We start from the raw sequence: 27,238 nt of genomic DNA, 5'->3' as shown, positions 1-27,238 counted from the left end.
TGAAAGGAACCAGGTGGGTTACTTAGGATAACATAAAAGCCTTGTTTATAAGTTCTTAGCGGAGAACAAACTGAAGGACAGTTGGATTCACACTTTGTGCTCTAAAACAACAAGTCTGTCTAGATAGCTTAACCTCCAGGTATTACAGCTGTGTATGGTTTAACCATAAACCAAAAATATTGCACAAATACAGAATTGCAGTCTTATTTCTGTTTCCACAAAACCAAATTTAACAAAAAAAAATGTTGCGTCGCATGTGTTTATATGCCTGGTGGCGCCTATTAAACGCCTAGTTTTCGTAATAGATAGACAGATAGATAGATACTTTATTGATCCCGAGGGAAATTCAAAGCATTCAGTAGCAGGTTACAAAGACGTGCATGACATGAAACAAATTAACCACAAAAACGACCCCCCCCCCCCCATACATATATATTAACCTGAAAAAATATTTAAGAATACCCCTAGATGAATCAACATTTTTTAGCAACGTTTAAAAATAATAAAATGATCAAAAACAGACATTAAATAAACAGTCAGTGCAAACATTAAAGGTGCGATTAAAATTTTAATACTTGAGGTTATCATCAAAGTGTCCAACTAGAGGCTGACTCTTGGGACAGCTGTGCAGATGGGAAATGGAAAAAAAACGAGTATTTAGTCTAATTGAACCTCTGATAGCATTAATCAAAAGTGTGAAACTGTTCATACATTTTTAGCTCTTTAAACGTCCCATTCAAGGTCACACTATTGGGGAAAAAAGCAAGCCCTAAAGCATGTTGATGCCTTCTCTTTCTCAACTTAACAAGTGTTGACATATTTAAATGAGTATTACAGCTTAAACACTGAGTCTTTGTTATAAAAGAAAAAAGAAAAAAGAAAAATACATACAGCGTCGATATAATGGCATGCTTGGCTTTCCATACAGCGCAGGCGCACTGAGGAGGAGTTTATATTAGTTCCATAATCAGAGCAGCTCTAGGCAGCTGGGCGTTTCTAGACAATCATCGCTGGTAGAGAGCAGGGGAGGGGACACCTTTCACTAAACATGAAAGGGAAAAGAGAAGGCTAAGTTGTACATTGAATGTCTAAAATATCCGCATTTTAAAAGGATTAACCTCCCGGCAAGGTAAATATGAACATAATTCAACACAGTGTTTTTTCTTTGAACAGCTTATGACGCGCTGCATGGAGGTTTTTAAAGTGGAGAGTTAAAGTTAAAGATGCTTTTGACATCCTGGCATGAACTTTTTGAGTTTAAAGTGAGTCAGTCGTTTCATTTGAGAACTGCAAACAAATCACGTCAGAGAAACTCCTCGGTTTAAGGTCGGCCCAACTTTCACAACTTAACAGGACTGTGAAATCTGACAGTGTCGGGCTGTTATTTGCGCGTAATATCTTGTTGGAGCTCCTCTCCATGTATGCGGATGTTACTTTTGCTGAGTGGGAGGTGGACCAAATGTTTCTCCCATGCAGCTGTTCTTGTTGGTCAACTTCGGAAAGTTTTAGTTTGACAGCTGGACCGCCATACAAAAAAAACCGCACCGACCATTAGAACTGCATGCTTATTCATCAGAGTGTGAGACATCTAAAGATGAACGAGGATATACTATAATATACATGCAAGTGACTCGATATTCACTATGATTAAACCGCATGGCGTACAGAGATCTCTATCTACGTGCACACCCTGTTTTGAAGCAGATTTCTACATCCTACTTGGCTGCAAGAGTCGGCATCTATTTCCCCATCAGACACTGTGCGTGTCTCGTTGCAATGCGGGGTCTATTTTCTTCATGGCTTTATTTGCAAATAGCCCCTACTTTGGCTATTTCATTTCACAGTGTTTGGAATATGAACCCCCGGATGCAGAAATACTCCCCGGGGGTCAGAATGCTTACTCACAGCCTAAACACGAGACCCCACACACACACACACACACACACACACACACACACACACACACACACACACACACACACACACACACACACACACACACACACACACACACCTGCAGGAGTGATAATCACCAACAGTCTCTCACTGTGTCGTGAGAAGTAAAAGCCACTGGATCACAGACGCAGACACGCATCAGCAGAAAAGCAGTGACACACTGTGTTGACTTTTGTCTTTGGGTTTGAGGTTTGAAATCTTTGTGTGACTTCCCCTTACCAAAAACTCCCTTTATCTCTGTCTTAATGACCCATGACATTATATCAGCTCCTCTAGATGCCTCTGGAGTAATGTCACCAGGCCTGTGGCATGAACATGTTATGACATTATGATTATGTTGCAAACACATGTTTCAATAATTGTCTAATTTCCTGATTGGCTCATCATGCAGGACTCTAATTATTGTTCAGTAATTCAGCTCCATCTTCTGCTGCTCGAGTGAAAATGCCTCTTTTCTTATATGTCTGGACATGCCGTTTACAGCTTGTCATATGTCATACATGTCACAACCTGCACTGAGGTGGAGGATGTCCTCCATGTGTGTGTGTGTGTGTGTGGAAAGAGGGAGGGAGGGGGGGCTATATATGTTTCTCATGCAAGGGGAAATTAAATATTTATCTTAGCCAGATTGGAGTCCTGTGCGGGCAGAGTGCGCCCCGATAACATCCAGCGGAGCTAAAAAAAAAAAACAACAACATCAAATGGTTTGCATGTTTTTTTGGTTACAGAAATAGGAGCATGAATAGTTTGTCTGCAGAGTTTATTTCAATGGCCATTATTAAAATAGTTACTCATTGATAAAAAGCCACATGGTTCAGTACAGTGCAAGTCAGCCTGGATGGCAACATTTGGTGTAACATGTGCTAAAGTCTCAGTATTGGATCTGCTGATAGTTGCTGTAACAGTATAAGAAGCTGTAGAGTTAGAGATGTTTTCGACTAGTTGGCTGAATCATGAGTGATTCGTTCTTTCAAAACAACTTTTAGCCCTTTAGAATTTGATTTTACTCAACACTAGCTATGAAAAAAGTGTTAAAGTACTATTGGTGTAAGAACCATTATGTAGTGTATGTAGTTGTCATTTTTAGATATAACACTAGTGAAACAAAACGTGATAGTTCCAGATATTGTTGTAGAAGAAATGACAGCACTAGCCTTAGTTTTCTCTCTCTTAGTTTTTGCTTTGTTTTTTGTTGTTTCCTGTCAAAGCGTCTTTGAGTATTTAGAAAAGCACTTTATAAATCTAATTTATTATTATTATTATTATTATTATTAGCCTTCTGTACGTTGAGCCTAGGCTACTGCTAACCAGCTCGTGCAGTAGCTTAGCAGCATCAAGTTTAGCCCTTTAGATTTAGCACTCAATGCTAGCTATGTCATGTTCAACAAAAAATATTGAATTGTGTGCTTTTATTGACGGTTACTGTGTATTTAGTAGTTGTTTTAGATATAACACAAGTAAAAAAAAACTTGCTGTATTTCCAGATATTGTTGTAGTAGAAGAAATTAAAGTACTGTTGCTAGTAGTAGCCTAAATGTTGTCGATGTTATGCTGTCCTCACTTGAATTGTAGTGGTGGAATAATTGCTTCGTTGTAAAACAAGTCTGTTAGATTCTGTAACAGCTGTGGAAACCTGTTGTTGAGGCCACATGCTCTGTTCTCTGGAACATTTTTCAGTCAAACTGATGGGTGTGGTTCACAGCGACTAGTGGAAACAGTAACAGGGCTTTGCTGCTCTCTCCGAGCCAGCGACAGTCAGACTCTGTTTTTTTTTTTTTTTCTGCTTCTGTTGTGACGGCTGATTCTTGAAACAGGAAGAGTGCTTGGTTTCGATAGTGGAGGGTTGTAGCTGTGAAAAAAAATAATAAAAAAAGATAGCCTACAGAGCTGAAAGAAATAAACAAAAAAAAAAGGAGCGGTGTTAAAAATAGACCTGAAAGAAGCAGAGTGAGGACTACAAAGACAGGCGGACTGAGATGAACTCTTTGCAAAAGCTCCAGTTCTGTCAAGAGCTTTCGGAGGCACTAATGACAGTTAAACACTTCCTCGTCCTCGGCTCTGCTTAATTAAAGAGTCCCAGAGAGCTTTTGCGTGTTAGCTGCCTTCATTGTGCATCAAGACTCTCAGAAAGCCCCCGTTTCTGTCAGTCCCTGTGCACATGAAACACACCACTCACACACGGCGCCATGACCCCCACTTTGTTTAATGCCACTGTGATTAAACATTGACTTTGATGGCTTTCTGACTGACACCGACTGTGTACACTTTCAGCACCAGGCGGTAAAAGTAGCACTGATATACCCATTGTGACTAATCCCTTTGCTATGCATGGCCGGCATGTGTGTATACTGTTGACTGAAAAGAAATAGGGAGGGTTCATTTGCCTGTAAACCCTACACATAGGGTGTAGCTGCTGCTTTTGTTTGTTTTGTATGTATAGGTATAAAACTATGTATGGATCTGCATCTGTGCATACTTTCACTTTGCACTTTCTCATTTCTTCTTTTTTTTTTAGGCTTTATGTGCTGTTGGGAACAAAACTGACGGACGGACCGACACCCTGCACTCCTGTTGGTTTCTCGTATCTGGATGAAGAAATAGCAAAACACAAGGATTGTTGACTTGACTTTGCTGTGAGGAGGACATTTATATCTTTAACATATTTTGAGCCCATACACTGATTGTTTCTAGATTTGAAGCATCCTCCTTCTACAGCAGAACCACATGTACCACAGCCAAGCCTCAGCTGAGTCAACCTTTAAAAGCATCTTAATGGCTATGGATTTTACATTCTGATTCATAATTGAGCCTTTGAAGCCATTACCACCTTCTATAAGAGTTTAAGCCAATCTGTTGCTACGGTAGGGTACAGTTGTCTCATTAATTATCAACACATCCTTCATTATATTATCGCATCGCCCAACAAAAAGTGACAGTCGACCCTACGCTCCCAACTCCACAAGCTCAGGATGGAAGAGCACATTTACTCGGCTACAGGCATGGCCGCCAGGCTGAGGAGCCAGTGGGATCGCGATGACGGTCTGGGACAAAACCACAAAGCTGTGAAGTTCCTGGGTCAGGACTTTGGTTCCCTGAGAGGCCAGAGCCTCCAGAGTGGGAGGCTGTTTGAGGATACTTTGTTCCCCTGTGCCTCATCCTCTTTGGGATTCAATGAGCTCGGACCAAGATCGTCCAAGACCCAAGGAGTGCGCTGGATGAGGCCCACGGTAAGAAGGAGAAGTGTTGGATCAAAACTCTGATAGGTTTGAGTTATTCTCTTGTTTTTTGCCTTAGTAATCTGGACTTTTGCAGGAATTAAGCTCCAAAAAGTCCGGCTTGTTTGCAAGTCATTCTGCAATGTTTAACTTGTGTCATTAGAATATTTATCAAAGTGTTTGGACCGTGAAGATAACAGTCAGTCAGTATAGTCTGTGCTTTCATCTCAGCCTTCTCCTAAATGATGAATGTGGATTTAACCCTCGAGTAGCCATAGAGTCCCCTTGTCAAAGCATGAATGAACAGTGCCTCAAGCATGATTCCCAAAGTAAGTAAAACAAGTCAATGTGATTAGTGCAGACAGAAGAGGTAAATACATGCCCTTCATTCATGTGTGTGTGTAAACAAACTTCAGGCCACCCCTATTCCCCCCTTTGGGCCACCCCAGTACAAAAAGTCTGGACACGCCCCTGCTACCAAAAAACCAGTCCTGACAGATTCCTATTTTTTGCCTGGCAACTAAATGTCCTGTCAGGATTGATTGGTAGATATCATTTTTTACAATAAGTCAAGTCTTTGTGAATGTCTTAGAGATGAATAAAGCATTTCGCATCTTTCTCTTCTTCAGCTTTTCATCCTCTCGTATTCCTCCCTGCATGCACGTTTTCATCGGGTGTTATCACGGCAGCCTTGCAGACAGCACTCTCTCATCACCGTTAGACTCACACATGCCGTGTCGGGTCGCTGTTGTCAGTCCTGTGATAGAACATCAGGGAGACAAGTCTTGATCTTAAAAGCTCTAGGGGTCGTGACCATCAGCGTGACTGCAGCCTCTTAGCTCCTCCTGCAGCCTCCACTTGAGTGTGTGAGAGCCACTGTGAGCTTGTGTGTTAACGTGTGTGTGTGTGTGTGACATGCAGCCCTAATGCTTCCCAGGGTCTCGTCTCTCCAAAAAGTCTTGTGTTTTATAATGCATGGGCTCTGGCCTGCACCACAGGATCTGTAATATTAACGCTGCACAAGAGGGTTCATGGTGTTCATATTTCCCTCCAAAAATCTGTGCTCTCTGCAAGTCTTGAAAGAAAGCAATTTGAATCTGTGTGTGTGATGCTCGTGTTTCTGTGAATTCAGCCGTGTATCTAATGGTATGTGTGTGTGTGTGTGTGTGTGTGTGTGGCATGAAGATAAATGGAATATTTCTTTTTATAGCTTCATGTGGGGTTTCTCACGCTCAACATGCTGAGCAGAACATGGTTAAAATGAAACAGGGCTTACTGGAAAACAAGAGCCACTAAAATGCAACATTGTGCTCCTAAAATATTTATTGTTAGATCTCTGTGGATACCTAAATACTTTAATGTTCATTTTAGATAGGCGTCTTTAAAGGAGAGACTTTTTTTCCTGGTTAAAAAAACTTCAAAATAGTAGAAAAAACAAAAATATCCACATTAAAGACACCAGAGAATAGGCTACGTTGCAGGTTAGCTTAAAAAGAACTGAAACAGCAATTGCTAAGTCAGCTGTTAATTTATCTACACATTAATCATCTTAAAGATTCAGTTTTCAACTTGTATTTGCTTATTTAGATCAGCTTTGTAAAAAAATACTGAATAAAAGAAAGTTTTTGGGTCATCAGGAGAAACAAAAGAAGCTAGCGCAAGGAGCCTAGCCTAGCTAAGTACGAAGAGAAACAAGGAACCGCTGAAAAATGTCTGAACTAGCGAGAGCATAAAAACAGCACTGTTTTGTTTTAGTCCTGGTTTAACACGTTTGAAGATGAAGATCTTTACCAATAACTTTAGTTTCTAAGAAGACGTGGGGCGGTCAGATGTTTGCTTAACCAGCTTTAAATGTCTTTAACAAGTAGCATAGCAGCTTGAGATACGAATAGCATATTTGCTTAAGTAAACTCAAGTGTCTAGTTTGTGAACCAAAATGTGTTTTTATATGAAAATTTGAATAAGAGAAGTCTTTACTTTGCTAGCTGCTACGACATCGATTAATTCCTTCACCACAAGAAAAAAAGCTGATTAAGACATGTCTTCCTAAAAGTTGTACTTTTACATCACATAAAAACTGTTTCAGAGTAGTTTACTAAATTTAATACACAGATAATTTTTCAGCTTAAATGCTTTTATCTATCAGAAATAAATCTTGAAAGCAACTTGACTTGTTGCGACCTGTATGAACCATGTGTTGTGTCATTTCTTTGGACTAACCCCTTAAAGGCAGAATGAGAAGGACAACAAATGACAAATGTTTTAGATGGGTATCATTAAGAAAGCATTGAACTGATTCGCTCTGCTTGTTTGATTTTGTGTCTCCGCAGGAGTTCTGTAAACGGCCCGAGTTCATCGTAGATGGAGCGACCCGCACAGACATCTGTCAGGGAGCTCTGGGTGAGTCCATTCACAAGAACATCCCATGATCGAGCATTTGGAGGAGAGGCAGAGCTGGGTAAAAAGGTGGTTGAAAGGCTAAGAGGAAAATGTCAGCCGAAGCCAAAAGAAACATGTGATATAATAAAGGGTTGCCAAGTTACCAACCCAGGTCTAACTGGGAAATGTAGGACATGAATAAGTGAAGATTTCCTCTCTCCTGAGAGCCATGAACAACATGTCCTTGAGGCACTTAACCTTTCCTGAGGCCAGGTTTATCGTTTTTTTACAGGATACTTTCATAAAAAAATAGTTAGTTCATGTTCTCAGTAGCTGTGCTTTATTAGTCAAACATTGGCCAGAGACATGGTCAGAAACTGATTTGTATTTATCACAGATAGCTCAACATCTTGTACAATTTACATATTTTTATTTTTTGAGGAAAGACTTGCGTTTAGCTTAGCCTATCTTAGCTAAGCTAGCTCCTTTCAAAGGCGATGTTATCTACTACACTTGAAATTTACAAATGTGTGTTTGCCTGTGTGTTTGATCCATGCAAAAAGCTGTCTATAAATAAGTCATTTATGCTTTTTGGGGGGGTTGTTAGCTGTCTAGGTCTTTGCTGGAAGCCATGTTGGATTAGCATCCTGGTTTTGATGACCAGATAGTTTTTTTGATGATAGTCCCACTTGTCAGAACATAACCTTAAACATTTTCCTGTTTTCATGAAGAATTCCTGTTGTGAGGGACTGGATGAAAACTTTCTAAGATACAGCCTTTAAGTCAATTATAGGGGAATGAAAATAAATGAGGAGAAATTTAAAGTTTGTTTAAAGTGTCCTAACACAAAAATGCTAAAAGCAATGAATCGCTAATTTGACTGGGTCGCTACAACTCCTTTGCACATCTCCCATGGACCAACATTTCTTCAAACTAAATGTCTCATGTATGTTGTAGTTTGAGATGTTAGACAACTTTATTAATACAAAGGGAAACTAAAAAGCTTCTCCAGAGGAAATAGAACCACACATTTTACAGACATAGTAGTACATCTTATTTTGAAATCTGATGTTTTTTTCCTTTTATATCATGATCGTTTTAGCCAGGTTTTTTTTAACCTACAGTAAATCATTCACCCTTTTATCTAACTCCTGTACACGGTAATAAATCTACTTCCTTTTGTAAATAAGACTGAGCTGACTGTATGGATTAAAAAAAGTTTCCACAGGGCAAAATGAATCAGCACATAAGTGACAGATGGACACGGTCGATTTGACAGAGAGAGTTACCCGTTCATTCAGCTGCACCGGTAACAGTTTTCCAGCCCGAGATGTATCTTGCTCGACACAGAAACGCATTTATAATTCATGCTTTGTTTTTTTCTCTGCCTCACATCTGTAAACAGGGCCAACGCTCCCTCTGTTTCAGCAGATCTGGCAGAGCAGGAAGCTGCTTCCTTCATCTCGATATGCAGAGCTAAAACCAAAGCCCCCGTTTCTCCCCGGAGGGGCAGCTTAATCGCAGAACAATAACCCCTAAAATGTTGCGGCTGGGGAAACATAATGCTTCACTTTGTTGTACAGCCAAAAAATGCGATAAGACTGAGTGATTTTTATCAGTCACGGGGGAGGTTATCTGTTCAACAAACCAGGAAGTGTTGACAGATAAGTTGATGGATATGAATTTAAAATGAAAGTCAACTGGCCTTGAATTACTTTTGGTATAAAAGTGCAACGACACTGTGTATCATTAACCCGCATTAATAGATCCAACATGAGATAGAATGAAATAGAAACTATCAAGACAGGTTGTTATATTGGTCTGGATGCCGTCTTCTTAGGGCTTCTAACTTGATCCCCATTTGCCTCTGGTAGGAACAACTCTTTCTGGGGTTCACAAACATAAACAAAACATCAGGAAGTGCAACAGTTACATAAATGAAAATCAAAAGCTAAACGGGTAAAAATGAAATAAAGACATTACAACAAACAAATATCAAAATGCAACACCAAAAAATAATTTGATTTCATTTAACATGTATCATTAAGAGTAAAACCTCCATCAATCAAGGTGGTCATGGCCTCTCATCATGAAACATGTTTATCACAACAGAAAAGTCTCCTTGAAATAGTTGAAGAGTTATTTTGGAGCTGTGTGGTCGTTTCAGCGCCTCTCTTTAATCCAAAGGAACAAGCGCCTCTCCAATTTCCCAGAGGGCAAAGCTTGTTCAAACATAGTTCTAGCATCTCGCCTGAGCTGTTAAAGGGTGAATTCCAGTTTTTATGAGCGTCTTCCCGCCGAGTGCATTTCAGTTTGAACTAACCAGGTATGAATTACCAGTATGGAAAAGAGGAACTGGATTTTATTTCGCAAAGAAGAGAAAAAAACATACAATTTAAAGATGTCGTTGCATGGCTGGGATCACATTTCTGGAATGCAGAACTGATTTCAGGTAGTAAAAATGTGTGTGTGTGTGTGTGTGTGTGTGTCCTCAGGGGACTGCTGGCTGCTGGCTGCCATCGCCTCGCTGACCTTAAATGACAACCTCCTGCACAGGGTGGTTCCTCACGGGCAAAGCTTTGGGCAGGGATACGCCGGCATCTTCCACTTCCAGGTGACCACTGCTCACTTTCTGTATTTACATTTACTGCATATGGCTCGTCTAAAGGTAGAGACAAAACAAACGCACCGGTTAGCTAACTGTAGCTAGGCTGAGCTGGTGTCTGGTCTCATGTAGTTTTATTGTTCCTTTTAAGATTTAGTAAATCGGATCTACAATGGAGCGTTGTCTTTGTTTCACATAACATTTAGATTTATTTACACAGTTATGAGAAGTTCAGTGACTCTTGTGTTGGTGTTCTTTACTTTTCGCACAACTTTTTGTCAACAAAGCTGTCAATCATGGCATTCTACCCCTTTTTTGGAGAATCAAATAATCAATTAAAACAGCAATTAAAAAGAACTAACTAGAATAACTTAATGCACATTAGAAGAAAAAAAACCCCACAGAGGAGGCGGAGCTTATGGCCTATACTGAAGCCTGCCAGTAGGGGGAGTTCCAAATGTTTTGGCTTCACTTTTCAGGGGCTGTCCAGGTTATCTGTCTTTTCATTCAGTCGATAACTGAGTCAGAGCACAGAGGCTAAAACAGGCGTGATGATGTCTCTTTTTCAGTTCTGTAAAACTTTGTCAGCTGTTCAGTCTGGAGTTAGTTCATAGATTTGATGAATCCTATATAATCTAATATTCCCTTTAGTGGGTGAAATATTACATACAGTTAACATTTTGTTAAGTTGGGTATATTTTTTTGCTATTAGAATTAAACATGTAAAAGAAGCAAATTGGTTGCATTTGGATTTGAATGCAAAAAATTCCTGATCATAAGCATATCGTAATGTCACTGATACTTTATATTCATGCAACATTATGTAGAGAGTCTGCTGCTAATAGAATAATATATAGTAAAATATGAGCTGCTTAAACTGTACAATGAGGACTTGAAGTCATTAAAAACCTACATCTGTCTAAATCATGGACAAGTCTGGACTTTTAGTTCTAGTCATTGTAAACAAAGCAGGCCACAGTTGTGTGCCATCTCATGTAACCTGTGTCAACGACACTTCCTGTTGTCTCATTTCCTGTTAAGAGCAACAGCGACTGAGCAAACTGTCCTGTTTGTTTTCTTTGGTTCAAACCAAAGTGAGAAAGATGGTTTTTGGTATTTGTGTGTAGTTAGGTTTCACTTTACGCTTGTACATCACAAGCAAACACTAAAGTTTTCCTTTGAAGCAGAAATTGTGCTGCAAAGATTTTTCTTAACTTCCTGCTGTGGTTTGAAGCTGTTGCATGTAAATGTCTCTTCTGCTCTGAAAGGAAGTAATAGGAAGATCCAGAATTTTAGATTTAAACCTTACTTCTATTTTTTTAGGGTAGGGTCACATTTAAAAAAAATCATTAGACAAAGTTCATTAGAATCAACAGAAATTCTTCTATTTAATGAATTTCCCTCTCTTGTGAGAATTTCTGGTCTTTCTTTATCTAGGTAAATTCTACACTATCGTACTACTTTATGGGGTTTTTAAACATACATTGGAAGATTTAAAGAGAGCATACTGCAAAGATTAATCAAACTAATCTGGAAGATATTTGGTTATGTCATAGTTGCAGGGCTACAGTAAGTGTGAGGCTTCTCGCTCACCAGTAGTTAATATGTTGAGATTCTACTTTTCTTCTCTCCTCAAAGTTTCCCAGAAAAAAAAAAAAAGGATTATTTTTTTCCCGTAACTAGTGTGTTTTAAACCCCTCTGAGTCATTCAAGATAACTGACTTCTCTGATCCACACCCAGTCAGTCAGTCAGTCAATAAACCTGGGAAGATTTTAGCACATTCTCCTTAGGTGACCAACGCCCATTTCTTTCTCACACACAGAATCTCGAGCCTACAGAAGATGTGATCAGTTATATCTGAAAAATACAAAACAAGTGTTGACGTCAAGCACAGAACCCTGCAGTGATGTTTAAAGAATCACCTCTCCAATGTGCAAGACCAGTCCTGCAGCTTTGTGACCTAAATACAAAATATGCATTCTATTTGTTCTATCTCTATGGTGAAGATTCTGTCAGACTTTATCAGCTGAACTTTGCTTCGTACATAAAACCAAATACTCCAGACACACTCAGCTAGTAGCAGTGACACACATCCCTTTTTATACAGCAGTCGAACAAGTGTGAGACAGGGAAATCACCAGGCAGTGGTTTATAAAGATAAGAAGCAATGTTTGAGTTTCTATAACCAAAGTGAATGCAGAAGAACCGGCACACTGGAAACCAAAATCTCCCATCAAATTGTATGGGCAACATTTTTAGACCCAATGTAGGTTTGCACAGGAAGGTGTTTTTTGTGGCAAAAGATCCATTTCTACAAGTTCTGTGTTCCAAATTTCATGAGCTAAAAGTGTTTTTAAAAAAAAAAAAAATACCACTGACAATTTGTGGATGTGATTCAAGTGGAAATGTCCAGGGCAGAAAAATTAAGCCAGCACAGGAATGCCAAAAAAAACTGCAGTTCCTCGAGTGGCCACTTGAGGCTGGCTCCAACCGTGAGTCAATCCCCATAGAGCCCCATGTTAAAGTGCTAAACTTTACAGTGGAAAATAAACATGTTGCCATCTTAGTAAAACAACAAATTGATGTCTTCATTGATCAGTTTCCAAACTCGCCTCCTTAAACTACATCGCGTCGTCAAGTTCTGCATAATTAAGGGTGTAGCTCTTTCAGGAAGCAGTGGGCTGAACTCCATCTGCTATTTGTCACCTTGGCTAAGACTCTAGTGACTGAACTTCACCTCCTGGATATCTAGTTTAGGAAAAAGAACATGGGGAAAGGACACATAAAAATGGGTCCTTAGTGTAAAATTCCAATGCTAATCTTTTATTTTTTGCTTCTTTTTTTTTTAAACGTAATGCTCTTTGTGATGGAATTTGAACCATCTTAACTTTGCCATATAATTCTAATCTCCATTTTGTATGCTAAATTTATAAACCAGCTTTAGCAAAGTCAAATTTCCACTTGGTTATACATTTTTTCCACTTCCTCTGACGTTTTATTAGCCTTGGCTTTTATTAAGATGCATGCTAATGCTGGCAACTAAGATGCTAAATATTAGCATGTTGCTAAGCTTGGCAGGCCTTTTAAAACTCTACTGATAAAGGCAACTAGATGGCCCTTTGGATGACTTTTTAACAGTTTTTTCTTTCCCTGGTTTGCATTCCTTTAAGGGACCCTGCTGTGTTTTGTCTCTCAAATACACTTTTAAAGAATTAACGTGCTGCTGTCTTTAAAAGTAGTTTAAAGAAGCAGCATTTCATAAGAACCTATTGTTGCAGAAAGCAGCTTTAAAAATCCTACTTGTTGTCAAACTAGAGTCGTTCTGTCAGACACAGAAGGTCTATGAACAGAAAATGAGACATCTGATGAATGAAAACATCAGAGCAGAGCTGAATAGACTGCAGTGAGTCTTTTTGAACAGTACAGTGAGTGTGTGATCTCTCATGTCTCATTATCTGTGCCAGAGAGTGTGTGTGTGTGTGTGTGTGTGTGTGTGTGTGTGTGTGTGTGTGTGTGTGTGTGTGTGTGTGTGTGTGTGTGTGTGTGTGTGTGTGTGTGTGTGTGTGTGTGTGTGTGTGTGTGTGTGTGTGTGTGTGTGTGTGTGTGGGTACTCCCCCCTCTGATCTGACATCAGCTTGTCTGCAGAGCAGGAGAGATTCTTAACCCCTAAAATGTGTTACTAAGCAGCCTTTCAGCTCCGAACCTTCCTGAGCAAATGGAGAAGACGAGGAGAGAGCATTTTAAAAAAACTTCAGGATTCACATTCAATTTCTTTTTATATGAACTTTTGCTATTAATGCTTCTCCACTATCTCAACAATGTGCTATATCACAGAGCGCTTTGAACTGAAGCGGCTGCCCTCTTTGACGCAGTGAGTGCTGTTGCCAACCTAACTGTCAGCCCGCCAAGAGGGGGGGAGGGGGGGGGGGGGGGAGAGAGAGAGAGAGAGGTAGAGAGAGAAAGAGAGAGGGAGAGAGAGAGGGAGAGAGAGATGTTTTACATGCTTGGAAACCTGCCTGCAATGTAGATCAAATACATACACTCACATGCCAGCGCGTTCTAACACCCAACTCTTCATACAGAGCAAATTGGTATGTGGCCCAAGTAGTCAGAAGACGAGAAAAGTGCTGTGTTATTTACCAGAAGATCGTTCTCAGCATTCAGATCATCCTGACTGTGCAGTTTCTTCTGTTGTCCATGTATCATTAGCTTCATGTTTCTGATTATTTCCAGAGACGCTGGGCTCATTTTTACATCTTCATCATATAACCATTCTCCACATGCACACAATTGCTCCTTCTGCTGGAGTGGAAATGGCGGTTGAGTTCGCACAGTCGTGTGTTTAGAAGTGCACGCCTGTGTTTAATGTATGCACATTAAAGCCAAATGGCTCGTAAATACACGCGTCTGCTTCCATGTAGCAAACAGTTGCCCCAGTTTCATCGCCCTCTTTTTCTGCTCTGCCTGTGTGACCGTTGTTCCAGCGTCTCGTCATTGTGTTTTTCACGGCAGCCGAAAGATTTCTCATGCTTGTGCGTTTCCATTACTTGCAGTTTTTTTTTTTCCTGCCCGAGCATGTTTCCCTACTTTTTTGTTTGCTGCTTTTTCTGCACCGTTGAGTCTTTCAGGGATTCCCCTTTGTATCCGTTTGCTCCTTAAGCCTTTCGGATAAATGACTGCAGACCTGCATGAGTCATACCGAAATGTAATTATAAGCGCCAGCGGTGGGGATCTTAATTTTGTTTGAGAAGCAGGAAAATCGAAGGCAGGGCGTCTAAGGCGTGCAAACAAAAGGAGGAAAAATGAATTATAAACCATGCAATCTCAGCCATCTCAGTCGGAAACAAATGAAACCTCTAACTGGGGCAGAATTGTTTATGATATTCTTATTTTTAGCACTTTTTCCAGAACAGAGAGTTGAATTGTATTTTTATTTTTTTGTCTTAAGATTTGACGCCCGGTGCGAGTGAGTGACACAGATGTAGTAAGTTGTTTCCCCTTAGTGAAGGGGTCTGTCGCTTCCTTATTGCTTTGAACTAACTAGGTGTGTGTGTGCTGGTGTGTTTGCCAGGGGTGTGTGTCCCTGTGTGTGTGTGTGTTTGTGTGTGTTCAGTCAGCTGTATTGTGACACAGCTCCTCCCAGAGGAGGCTTCAGCTCTGCAGGGCATGCAGAATACCTCCATCTATCATCCTGCTGTACACACTGCAGTGAACGCAGTCTTTTAATTGACAAATAAACATGCACACAAGTACACATACACACACAGCTGTGGCTTTCAAATTTTCCAAATGACAAACCTGCAACGGAGTCCTTATCCAAAACATGCAGGGTTATAAATATACACATTATTATTATCATTATATTTTAACAGCTAAATTCACCTTTTAATTGTTAAATGTAATATCATCGTTATAATTGTTTTATGGCTTTGCTGAGCACACTAAATCCTAACTTAGCTTAAAAATCTTGGCTAACGTTACCTTTAGCTGGCTATAGTGGCCTTTGTAGACGTTTTGTGTCCACCAAGAGTGTTTAACAGACACTTTTGTTTTTACAGTAAGCTGCTTCATTTAGCGTTTCAACTAGTTTTAGTTATCTTAAGTTTAAATTTACAAAACCTCTAAAGCTATGATGGGGAAAACATTTTTTTTGTAGTTTTGCTAGCTTTAACTAGGCACGACAACTGCTGTTGTTTGCTATCTTCACAAAATGTGTGATATTAATCCAGTTCTTCTTTGCTGTTTTAAAACAGTAGATGCTAGTGGAAGCCAATGAATATAATATTGCTATGTAGGCTGCTTTTGTTAGAAGAAGAATCAGCCTGAAACAGTATTTGAGGAAGTGTTATCTTGGCATCTTGGGTGGTTACTGTAGCAGAGATAGTGCACGGGTGTCAAAAGTGATGTTTTATTGCTAATGGAGACAAAAGAGTAAGAAAAATACATATTTCTTTTAGTTTTTTATGGATGTCCCAGGCCTCCATTTCAAGCCTTGACAATTTAAGGACTGTAACTTCCACTTTGGTGTCAGAACACGGAGCACAGCTTAAGATCATTTGAATCTCACATTGTGTTCTGTGTAAGATTGTTCAGATGTATTTCTTTTTATGTGATGTTTCGCTCACTTGTTTTAAACTTTGAGTCCTTACAACTCTTAGCGACGCTCTGGGAAATCATCTCTAAGGATTTGCATATTTCAAGCATGTTTTTGTTGTTATGACAACAGAATGATTATTTTGACCTCATTTTCAATCTGCTTTTCATCCACTTTGTTGTGTTGGTTTCTTCTGCCCCCTGCTGGCCAATAGGTACACTACACCCTTGTTCAGCTTGCCTCAGCGTACTCCTGCTGCATTGCAAAGCCCTTCATAACCTCCTGACCATTAATATGATAAATATAAAAGGAACACGACGTCTAAGGCTTATTTCAAATGTTCCTGTAGACCAGTGATTTACTTGCAGGATTGATTTGAGGATATGTAATTAATCTGAGTTCATGCATATCCTCATTACTCAAAGCCCTCATTCCAAAGCTTTTGTATACTATGTGTTTGCTCATGTTGTGTGACTCAACATACTAAATGACAAACTATGCTACAGAAAACTCAAATTACTTGGTGTTTCTTTTCAATTTTCAATTTTTCAAACTCCAGAAAATGTGCCTTATCCTCATCATTTAATGTATATGTATGTACTCCATGAATCTAACTAAAACCTGTTTTAAACTGAACAGTGCATCTGCAGGAGTTGATACATTGACCCTATTATCTAACCTTCCTCACATGCTGCATTTCTTCAGTAAGGTAGAATAATCATTTGTGACCTGAGTTATAACATTGTGGTTCTTTTTTTTTTTCTCTCTCTCTGTGTTGCAGTTCTGGCAGTTTGGAGAATGGCTGGAGGTGGTGATAGACGACCGGCTGCCAGTGAAGGATGGGAAGCTGCTGTTTGTCCACTCTGCAGAGGGAACTGAGTTCTGGAGCGCTCTGCTGGAGAAGGCCTACGCAAAGTAAGGGTGGTTTCACACTAGGGGGACCCGGGGCCCCGGATCCGAGTGCACTTGACCCCAAAAGTCCAGCTCATTTGATCGGTGTGAACACACACTTACCATACTCAGGTCCACATCCATGCTTAAACAAGGAAGTGAAGCGTTATATGACGCGACAGCTCCTGTTGCTTCAAAAACAAAGAAGGAAGAGGGTCAGTAGCAGGATGGACTCAGCCTGCAGGGGGTTGCTTCTTCTTCTTTCTTTTTCTTGGCAGATTTGCAAACCAACTATGAGCATACTTTATCGCAAGTGTACTCTGGTACGGAACGATGTGAATATAAACGAGCAGGGGAGGGGGGAGCAATCATGCTTTTTCCTGTCATCCGTCATTTTTTTTGTATATTTCTAAACGTATTTATTCTTTAAATAATGTCTCTTCCTATTTCACCGTTTATTTTCTTACTCCTTTATATATTTATTCTTTATAATTGCACTCCAATGACTCCATTATCGACACAACATGAAATGAGCTCTAGTTTAAGTTCCAGTTTTAGCTCTCAATCTAATGCTCACCAGTTCAGGGTTTTTTAAGAACCCCAACTGCAGTCAGAACCTTGTGCAGAAAAAGTGTTAAAATATGTGTTTGTAACACAATTCGTAAACACATAAAGCTGTTAAGGGAAACATTTGGCAACTTGAGACTCCAGCTGCTTCTGCAGACAGCTGCAGAATAAGTTGTAAATGTGTTAACCGCAGGACTTTGTGTGGAGATGTGTGATTGCACAGTTAAGTGGACTTTGCAGAGCAGGGAGGGAGATTGTTACCCTTTGAATGCACATGTTCATATATGGAGGTGTGGAGAATCTAGAATCCATCTATTCTATACCTCTGTGTTAGACGTCCATATAAGGCCTGCTCGTATTCCTTAAAACTCTTCTTGTAATGCTCTTTAATGTGTGGTTGTTTCCCAGGCTGAACGGCTGTTACGAGGCTCTGTCAGGCGGCAGCACCTCAGAGGGCTTTGAGGACTTCACGGGAGGCGTGACTGAGATGTTTGAGCTGAAGAAAGCCCCCTCTGACCTCTACAGCATCATCAGCAGGGCCATAGAGAGGGGCTCACTGCTGGGCTGCTCCATAGACGTCAGTACTACAACAGTCATCAACAGACACTAGCACACAGGAACATTGAAACAGATGTACAGCAGATAGTGAAGTGTATTTAAAAACAAGGGAATCATAAGTTTAAAAACATCAAAACAAGTGAGAGGCCTCTAGAAGTGTTTTTTTTTTTTAAGTTTTGAATACGAACATTTCAGCATCATTCAAAGCTTGACAGATATATTAGTGAGCCGATATTTATGGGACGATATTAGTGAACAGATATTTATGGGATGATATTAGTGAGCCGATATTTATGGGATGATATTAGTGAACAGATATTTATGGGATGATATTAGTGAGCCGATATTAGTGAGCCGATATTTATGGGATGATATTAGTGAGCCGATATTTATGGGATGATATTAGTGAGCCATATTAGTTAGCCGATATTAGTGAGCCGATATTTATGGGATGATATTAGTGAGCAGATATTTATGGGATGATATTAGTGAGCCATATTAGTTAGCCGATATTAGTGAGCCGATATTTATGGGATGATATTAGTGAGCCATATTAGTTAGCCGATATTAGTGGGACGATATTGGTCCAATACAGATTTATCAGTACTGGATATGTTTTCTAAAATGGGCATAAAGATGGGGAAAAAAGAAGTTGCATTATTTTTAAACAGTCCTGGTAGGAAATTGGATATGTACATATACTGTGACGTTTTTTCTTTTTTTTTCCCAAAAGAGAAAGTACATTTGAAATGTGATCTTTGAGAACATCAGGAGAGAGCAGTGAATATTATGTAACCTGCTGCAGTAAATGGATTGGACCCGGCAGGAGGTCGGTGTGATTCTCAAGGACACGTCGATGCGGCGGATGTTTGCAGACAGAGGGGACTGAACTCTTGTCTGCTTGTCTGTGTGGCTTGTTTTGTTCGCCTCTCTGTGCTGATTCTGTTTTGGTCGACAGAACTGTGAATCTTGCCCAAAAAACAAAGAAGATCTGCAACAGAGTTGATAAAATAATAAGATATAATCAGAGTAGCAGCAACAAAAAAGAAAAGTTTGAGGGATTCAGTTGCAATTACAGATGGCATTTGGTTTTTAAAAGAGTTTAAATGATACATAAAGAATTTTATTTTTTTTAAGATGTGTTTGATTTTACATCTGAGTTGAGCTGTAGCATGTTTGTACTCATTATCCGATCTTTTAGAAAGAGCCATGTTTGGACATCGTGTGTGGAGCTATTCCACCATAAATCCTTCACCGTCTTTGTGACGTCATGAAACGTGCTGTCGACCTCTGCTTTACTCTGATTCTTCTTTGTCATCTACAGATCAGCGACTCCAAAGACATGGAGGCTGTTACATTCAAGAAGCTGGTGAAAGGACACGCCTACTCTGTGACCGGCGTGGACGAGGTACACGGGGAAATATTCTCGCAACAATAGCAACGTCGTTATTTAGTGAAAAATAACTCTCAACTCATCTCTTTTTATCATTTCTTTCTTTATTATTTGGATTTCAATTATTCTTAGCCTTATCGTTTTCCCTTAAAAACACAAATATACTTTTAGGGGAATGACATTCTTGGAAGCCGGGCTGCCTGCTTGGAGGACTACAGCCTTCGCACATGTGGCACATGCATTAACCATTACGCTATCTGAACCCCAAAGAACCAAATTATGAAGATGGTTACATGAGAAAAACTAAACCAGCAGCCAGCCGCAGTGGTACAGCTTCCCTTCAAAGTTCAAGTCAAGTTTTTGTAGCAGCTGTACCAAAGTGCCTTTCAAAATGTAGATTTTTCCATGCAAAGACATTTGAGATAACTGACTTTGAGACATAAGAAATCAAGTGCATTCCTGATTCCCTCGCCACACGCTAAATGAACACAAGCAGAGGACAGAACATTGTCGTAATCAGTTTCCCCTCGTTTATCATGCCAGGTTTTAACCATAACAATGAATCCCAGACGTAACTTCAAGTCGACACAGAGTTAAAACAATCACAGTGTTTATTTCAGGTGGTGTTTTCTCACCCTTAGGTGGTCTACAGAGGAAATCTGACCAAGCTGGTCCGGATCAGGAACCCGTGGGGAGAGGTGGAGTGGACTGGAGCCTGGAGCGACAGGTAAAAGATTTATATGAGACTTACAAAGAGATTTCAGATTGGAAAAGAAAACTCATTTACCAGTTACTTTTTTGTAACCTTTCATAACCTTGAGCTTACTTGTATTCCATGCCTTCATATGTTATTATGTTAACAGGTTTACAAAATATTTCTACTTGTATGTGCAGTCAGTTTCAAAGAATTTCTCTGATCCCAAAGAGGCCCAGACGGAGAAAAAGGAAGAGAAAAAGAAAAAGCCAGTGGGGGGAGGGGGAAAAGAGTCACCCAGGGGTTGAGGAACCGTTTGTGATTACATAATGTATCACAGACTAACTGAGCATGATCAACACCGTGTGTCGAGAAAAAAAAACTGCTTTCAAAGGAAGATTAAAGCTGAGGATGTTCTGACTTGTGTTCACTTATTCTTCATTTAAAATCAACTCTTTTCTTCTGGAAATCTTCAGCTCCAGAGAGTGGGACAGTGTGGACCGCTCGGTCAGAAGTCGGTTACAAAACCGCAGCGAGGACGGTGAATTCTGGTGAGTCCTTTAACCCCCCCCCCCCGCGTTATGAGTACTTTGAACAACACATCTGCAGTGAAGCTTTTTCAACTTTTGACAAAAATGACTTAGAACAAGTCGTACACATCATCCTGTAACAAGAGCTTTTATCGCCTCCTCTCAGGATGTCGTTCAATGACTTCCTGCGAGAGTTTACCCGTCTGGAGCTCTGCAACCTGACAGCTGACGCCCTGCAGAACAGCCAGCTGAAGAAGTGGAGCTCCTCGCTCTATCAGGGGGAGTGGAGGAGGGGCAGCACTGCCGGAGGCTGCAGGAACTTCCCAGGTAAGGCGAGAGAGAGAGAGAGAGAGGCGAAAACTGGGGAAATATGACATAGAAGTCATTAATGAATACACGTGGTTGAGAGGATCTTTGCTTGAATTAACTTTTTGAGTTTTAGACCACAATCTTAAACACCTTTCTCCTTCCATTAATCAACAGCTTTGGGATCATATGATGATGTTAAGTTGCGTTACCAAGCAACCGAATACCTCAATTTGACTTTTTTGGGTGATGTAGAAAGAGAGGCGGGAGGACTGGAGGAATGAAGGAATGTGAACCAGTGACTCCACTTTAAATAATAAGTAACAACAATGGCAACAGCATTTTGGAAAATAACCATCATGACTGATAACATGCAAAAGACGTTTGAGTGGGGTTTCTTCGTATAGTTTCCTTTTGGGAAAAAAGAAAAGACAGACTCTTCAGATGACCTGTCTGTTTTCTTTAGGTATTTTTGTGCTTTAATATAAAAAAAAAAGTGAGAAAACAACCTTTTTTTGCACGCTCTTCCCAGCCACCTTTTGGCTGAACCCTCAGTTCAAGCTCGTCCTGCAGCACCCGGACACTCCTGGCCAATCAGCCTGCAGCTTCTTGGTCGGCCTCATGCAGAAGGACCGCAGGAAAAAACGGCGGGAGGGCAAAGACATGGAAACCATCGGGTTCGCTGTCTATGAGGTAAACTGCAAATCAAATACGTTTTTTTTTTTTTACAGTGGGACGGGACAGTGAACAGAGTCAGAAATCCTTCAACATGGGGTTAGTAGTCTCTGTCGGGGTGGTTTAAATCATTTATTATGAAGTCTACAGAAATAAGATTGCAGGGCATTAGGGGAGAAAGAGGGTGGGAACCACATGCATCAAAAGTCTCCCAGTTTAACCTAGAGCAGAGTGTTTGCTCTCTATGGTGGGCTCCTAAAGCTTATTGTTTTATATATTGGTGATGATTATTAACTGTTTATGTGTTGAGTTTGATTGGTACACTGAAAATAAGGTAATTCTTATCTTATTCTTATTTTTTATCATTTGAATAATTTCCTATCTTGCTTTCTGTCCTATACAGGTTCCAAGAGAGGTATGTGATTTGCTTCTTTACACTCTTATGCGATTCAAGAAAACCCAATTATTGTGCAAATGCAAACATGACGGATTTTAATCTGATTGAAAAAACGATTAACATACTGTAGAAGTTAAAGTAACTGAGTTTTGAAAGGATGAAAAAGTCACTGTCTCCTTCAGTTTGTGGGCAGTTCAGGGGTCCACCTGAAGCGAGACTTCTTCCTGACGCACGCGTCCAGCGCTCGCTCTGAACTCTTCATCAACCTGAGGGAGGTCAGCTCGAGGCTGCAGCTGCCGGCCGGAGAGTACGTCATCGTCCCGTCCACGTTCGAGCCGCACAAAGAGGCTGACTTTGTCCTCAGGGTGTTCTCGGAGAAACCTGCCAACTCTGAGTGAGTGGTTAGGGGAGAAGAAGCTTTGGGAATAATGACTATTGTTTTTGTATATTGTTTCTCATATTCTATACATTTATCAGCTGTGTTTCTGGAGACTTTTTTGTCCAGGTTAAAGAATCAAGCTTTCTAAATCTAGAGGAAGTCAAAAAATTGCTTGCAAACAAATATATCATTTAAAAAATAGGAAACAGAGTAACCTTGAGTCTTTGTTCTGTCCATGTCAGAGAGCTTGACGATGACATAAAAGCAGATCTTCCAGTAGAGGTAAGAGAATGAAACATTACACGACACGAGTACACGCATGATGTCTGAAAGAAAAACGCTCAAGACGTTAAATATTTGTGTTTCAGACGGAGCTCGACGAGAGCCAGATCGACGCGGGCTTCAAGGGTCTCTTCAGACAGCTGGCGGGGCCGGTAAGCAAACCTTGCATGGAGTGAAGAAGCAGCTGGGAGAAAGGGATCACTGTATACACAGACAAACTTACATTGTTATAATAACCCTTTTTGTGTTTGTACCAACAGGACATGGAGATCAGTATCACTGAACTGCAGACCATATTGAACAGGATCATCGGCAAACGTTAGCAGTGGATTTACAAGCTTGTGTTATGACCAGTATTGAAATATATATTCTTAGTTTAAAAAAAAAAAACGATAAGTGGAGTTAAATCTGTTTTGTTGTGTGTCTTACTTCTACTGCCAACAGATAAAGACCTGAAGACCGACGGCTTCTCTAAAGAAGCTTGTCGTAGCATGATCAACCTCATGGACGTATCCTTTGAAATTGCAATACAACATTTATAATATCTATAAAACATAAATAATATCAGGGTCAAACAATGTAGATTCTTTAAGGTCATTGAATGAGAACTGTTTCAAATAAACTTTGCACTCCTATAACATTGCTACTTCAGAAATAAATAAAACAAAGTAAGTTAAACCAAACCCGAAATATTTGGTGCCTCAATTACCCACAATGCATGTGGGTAATTGAGCTGACTCTAGTGACATCACTTGAGGCGATTTAGTAGGCTTTTTTTTGCTATCAGTTGTGCTAAGAAATGGCAAAATCGATATAGCGTAAATTCAGATATCTGACACCACACTAGCTAGACTGCTGCCGATTAGCTGTGTCATGCTAGTAGCAGCTAACTTAGCCCTCAAGCTGCTAGCATGTAGCCGTGATGAGGAATGTGCCAAAGAGGTTCAGTTAAACTTCAAAACCTCAGAATTGTATCATTTTTAAACGTCGTCTTCAGTACAGAGGCTGACTCTAGTGACATCACTTGAGGCGATTTAGCAGGCTTTTTTTTGCTATCAGTTGTGCTAAAAGGTTTAAGCTTTGACTTAACGAGCTCAGACGGACGGCAGTGGGAAGCTCGGCCTGACAGAGTTTCATGTTCTGTGGGAGAAGATCAAACGGTATCTGGTGAGTTTGAACACTGATGGAGAAATCAGGTCAAACAGTATTGATTTAGAATCACTGCACTTGCGTCAGCCTGATATTTATTTTGATGTCTAGCCAGTGGAGTGGTTTTAAGTTTTTCTGTTTGCTTTCTGAAAACTAGTTTCTTTCCATTTTTCATATTATTGTCTCTCCATTCTGAGTCATTTTTCTCCACTTGTCTCTGCCACCATGTCAGACCATATTCAGGCAGTTTGACTTGGACAAATCGGGCACCATGAGCTCCTATGAAATGAGGATGGCTCTTGAATCTGCAGGTACTGTTCCCTTTTTACTTCAATTCAACAAAAACTTCAAGGATCAGAGGTTTTGCCACTTTCCTTCACTTTCCTTCCCCTTCTCTCTTTTCTGACATTTTAGTTTTTCTTCTTTGCTCTTCTGCCTCTGACACTCTAATTATCCTGTGACAGGTTTCAAGCTGACCAACCAACTGTTCCAGCTGATCATCCTGCGTTACACAGAGGCAGACATGGCCGTGGATTTTGATAACTTTGTCACCTGTCTGGTCAGACTGGAGACTATGTACAGTGAGTCCCTTTACTGCATACCAGTAGTGTTGTTAAAGGAACAGTTTGCATTTGTTTTGCTTTGTTTTAAAGACTTTCTAAAGACAATCAAAGTCAGATCCAGATCCAATGTGTTGGGATGGGATTTTGCAAGACAAACCACTGCAATTTAATCAAGTGCAGAGGATCAATATACTTAAAAAAAAAACTCTTAGCGGCACACCCAGGTATCATCTATGTGTGGGAAACACTGGAAAGACTACATGACTTGGTGCCTTTGACAAAATACATTTGTTTGTCAAGTTTTTCTCTTCAACATTTCCAAAGACTTAACAATACAAAACCAATAACCTTGCTGTCAGGTAATTCCCTTCCATTTTGTCATTGCAGAAACCTTCAAGACAATGGACACAGACAATGACAATCTTATATCACTCACCTTCTTTCAGGTATGCCCGTATTCTTTTTCTATGTTGCTGTGTTGGACATTTAAAACCACTTCTCTGATGTAAGTACCTGTGAGTTACCGTGACCTCATTCACCTTTCTCTGTGTTCTACAGTGGATTACTCTGACCATGTTTGCCTAAAGCTGAGTGGACTCTTCTGTAACTGTTGCACTGCATCCCACTGCAGCTCCAGGTCCCAGTATTTTGTTGTTTTCAGAAGTGCCTTTCTCCTCCACCAGTTCTTCCTCTGAGGCCCTCTGATGCTTACAGACTGTAAACTCATCTGTACAGTGCCTATACTGGAAACACGTCCTTTATTTGTCACTGTGAGTGTACTTCTTGTAGCCTGGCAGTTCATTTTGCGGTAGCACCCGGCTGTTAGCTAGGCACACTATTTTTAGTGGTACAAATCATTTTTGAAGGCAGAACAACTATCGGATTGATATAAACATATTGGTTAAATTTCAGTGTGTTTAAACAACAAAGTCCCTTTTTTTTTTTTAGCAATATGAAGCTAGCTTTGTTGAAAAAAGACATCCCTCCATAACCCCCTCTGCTTAGCCTAAAGAAGCTAGCTTAGCTAAGATAGGGTGACCGTATTTTCAAAATCGGAAGGCTTTAACTTTAATTTTAACCGCAAACCCTCATGTATTGACCTGCACTGGTGACACAAGAAGTAAGGGATAACTTAACTGGGGCTCTTTGGAAAACGCAGCAGGTCTTGTTAATATGATTAGCTGGGCTAGCTAAGCAACAGCCTTGGGAACGACATTGATTTACATATATGGAGACAAATCAATGTTACAAGCATGGCGCATTGTGGTGGTTGGTTAAAATCTGGGCCAGGTACTGTTCAAAACTGGGACATATTAATGTTTTATAGATATTTTTGGGGATTTGGGACACAGGTTGAAAACGGGATGGGCCCGGTGAAATTGGGAAGTATGGTCACCCTAAGCTAAGAGGTTTCAGAACACAAAACTCACAAATTCACAAAAAAATAGAAAGATCACTTAGTTAGCCTAGCCAAGCTAAGCTAACTCAAGCTAACTCATGTTGTAAACAAATCTAAATGTTTAGTTCTTGACTTCTGTTCGTTCTTTGCCACCTTAATCTTTCCACCAACTCTTTTAACGCCCCATATTCAGCATCTATGGATGACCTTTACTTTGCCTAAGCAGCGCTGTTGCCTGTCTGACATTTTCTGTTTACATCTGGTGCCAAACTTAGCTTTCTGAGCAACAAGGGTCCATCATTAAATTTTTCCAGGCCCTGCACTGCTGAGACAATGGTGATGTGCTGTAACATATGAGAATGTGTTTATTCCTGTGTAGCTTTAAGACTTACAGAAGTTGCTTATCTTAACGCATGACACTTTTTACAGACTGTTTTTTTTTTTTTTTTACTAAATATGAAAGAAAAATTGAATGAAATTGTTTTTTTTATCATGGCTGGAACTGGATGTCAATGCTTTTTAATTTTTTTTTTAAAAAGGGATGAGTCAGCCTTTTTAATATTTACAATATTTACAGTGAAGGTAAATACATTATGCAAGATAAATGGATATGTCGTGTGCATGCTGTTTGAAATGTTGTCTGCCTGCCTCAATTCTGTTCAACCGGGGGAGCAAGTGCTAAAGAGGTTTTTGAATAATGTCACTTTTATGTTAAAAAACAAAAAGTCTCGGAAGTATTTAAAATCTTTGTATACAGTGTCAGATTTTTGTGAATCTGAAAATGTGTTCAAATACCAAAAATAGCTAGTCCTGCCAATATTTTTAACCCTCATCTTATTTTTATTTTTTTGTAAATGGTGGGATTCAATTTGAAACATTTATTCATAAAACGTGGCCCCAGTACTGTTAGATTTATTTGCCTTTTTGAGGCAGTGCCAGCATTCTTGTCTTCACTTTTTTGCAGCGTAATGCTTATATAACCAAACGTTTACATTAGTAACATTCAGAGTCCCTTTGGACTCATTCATCATCCGTTGCATTGGTTTACTGCGCAGTGTGTCTGTAAAACTTCCATGCATACTTTGGAATTAAACATGGGGAGGATTTTACGAGTGTCTGGATTAATGATCAATTTTTTTCTGTTGATGCGTCTAATAAAAGGCTCTCAGATTATTTTTTATGATTGAGATGTTTAACCCCATTAA

General features: G+C 40.0%; 1 protein-coding gene across 1 annotated transcript; it reads left to right on the top strand.

Annotated features, from left to right (window-relative positions):
- The first annotated feature begins 972 nt into the window (after nucleotides 1-972).
- Nucleotides 973-27,206, top strand: capn1 (calpain 1). Its single transcript, XM_020640359.3, has 22 exons — nucleotides 973-1,129; nucleotides 4,472-5,183; nucleotides 7,502-7,571; nucleotides 10,046-10,164; nucleotides 17,032-17,165; nucleotides 18,117-18,285; nucleotides 19,591-19,674; nucleotides 20,301-20,386; nucleotides 20,830-20,904; nucleotides 21,050-21,210; nucleotides 21,722-21,882; nucleotides 22,268-22,279; nucleotides 22,444-22,655; nucleotides 22,883-22,922; nucleotides 23,009-23,074; nucleotides 23,183-23,240; nucleotides 23,367-23,431; nucleotides 24,021-24,089; nucleotides 24,304-24,382; nucleotides 24,536-24,652; nucleotides 25,022-25,080; nucleotides 25,193-27,206. Exons 2-22 carry the CDS (start codon nucleotides 4,926-4,928, stop codon nucleotides 25,217-25,219), a joined length of 2,121 nt encoding a protein of 706 aa, XP_020496015.2. The 5' UTR covers nucleotides 973-1,129; nucleotides 4,472-4,925; the 3' UTR covers nucleotides 25,220-27,206.
- Nucleotides 27,207-27,238: the final 32 nt, after the last annotated feature.

This window comes from Labrus bergylta, chromosome 22 (genome assembly GCF_963930695.1).
Source record: "Labrus bergylta chromosome 22, fLabBer1.1, whole genome shotgun sequence".
NCBI classification, from domain to species: domain Eukaryota; kingdom Metazoa; phylum Chordata; class Actinopteri; order Labriformes; family Labridae; genus Labrus; species Labrus bergylta.
Note: the sequence above shows the minus strand (reverse complement) of the source record. Positions and strands in the feature narration are given on the sequence as shown.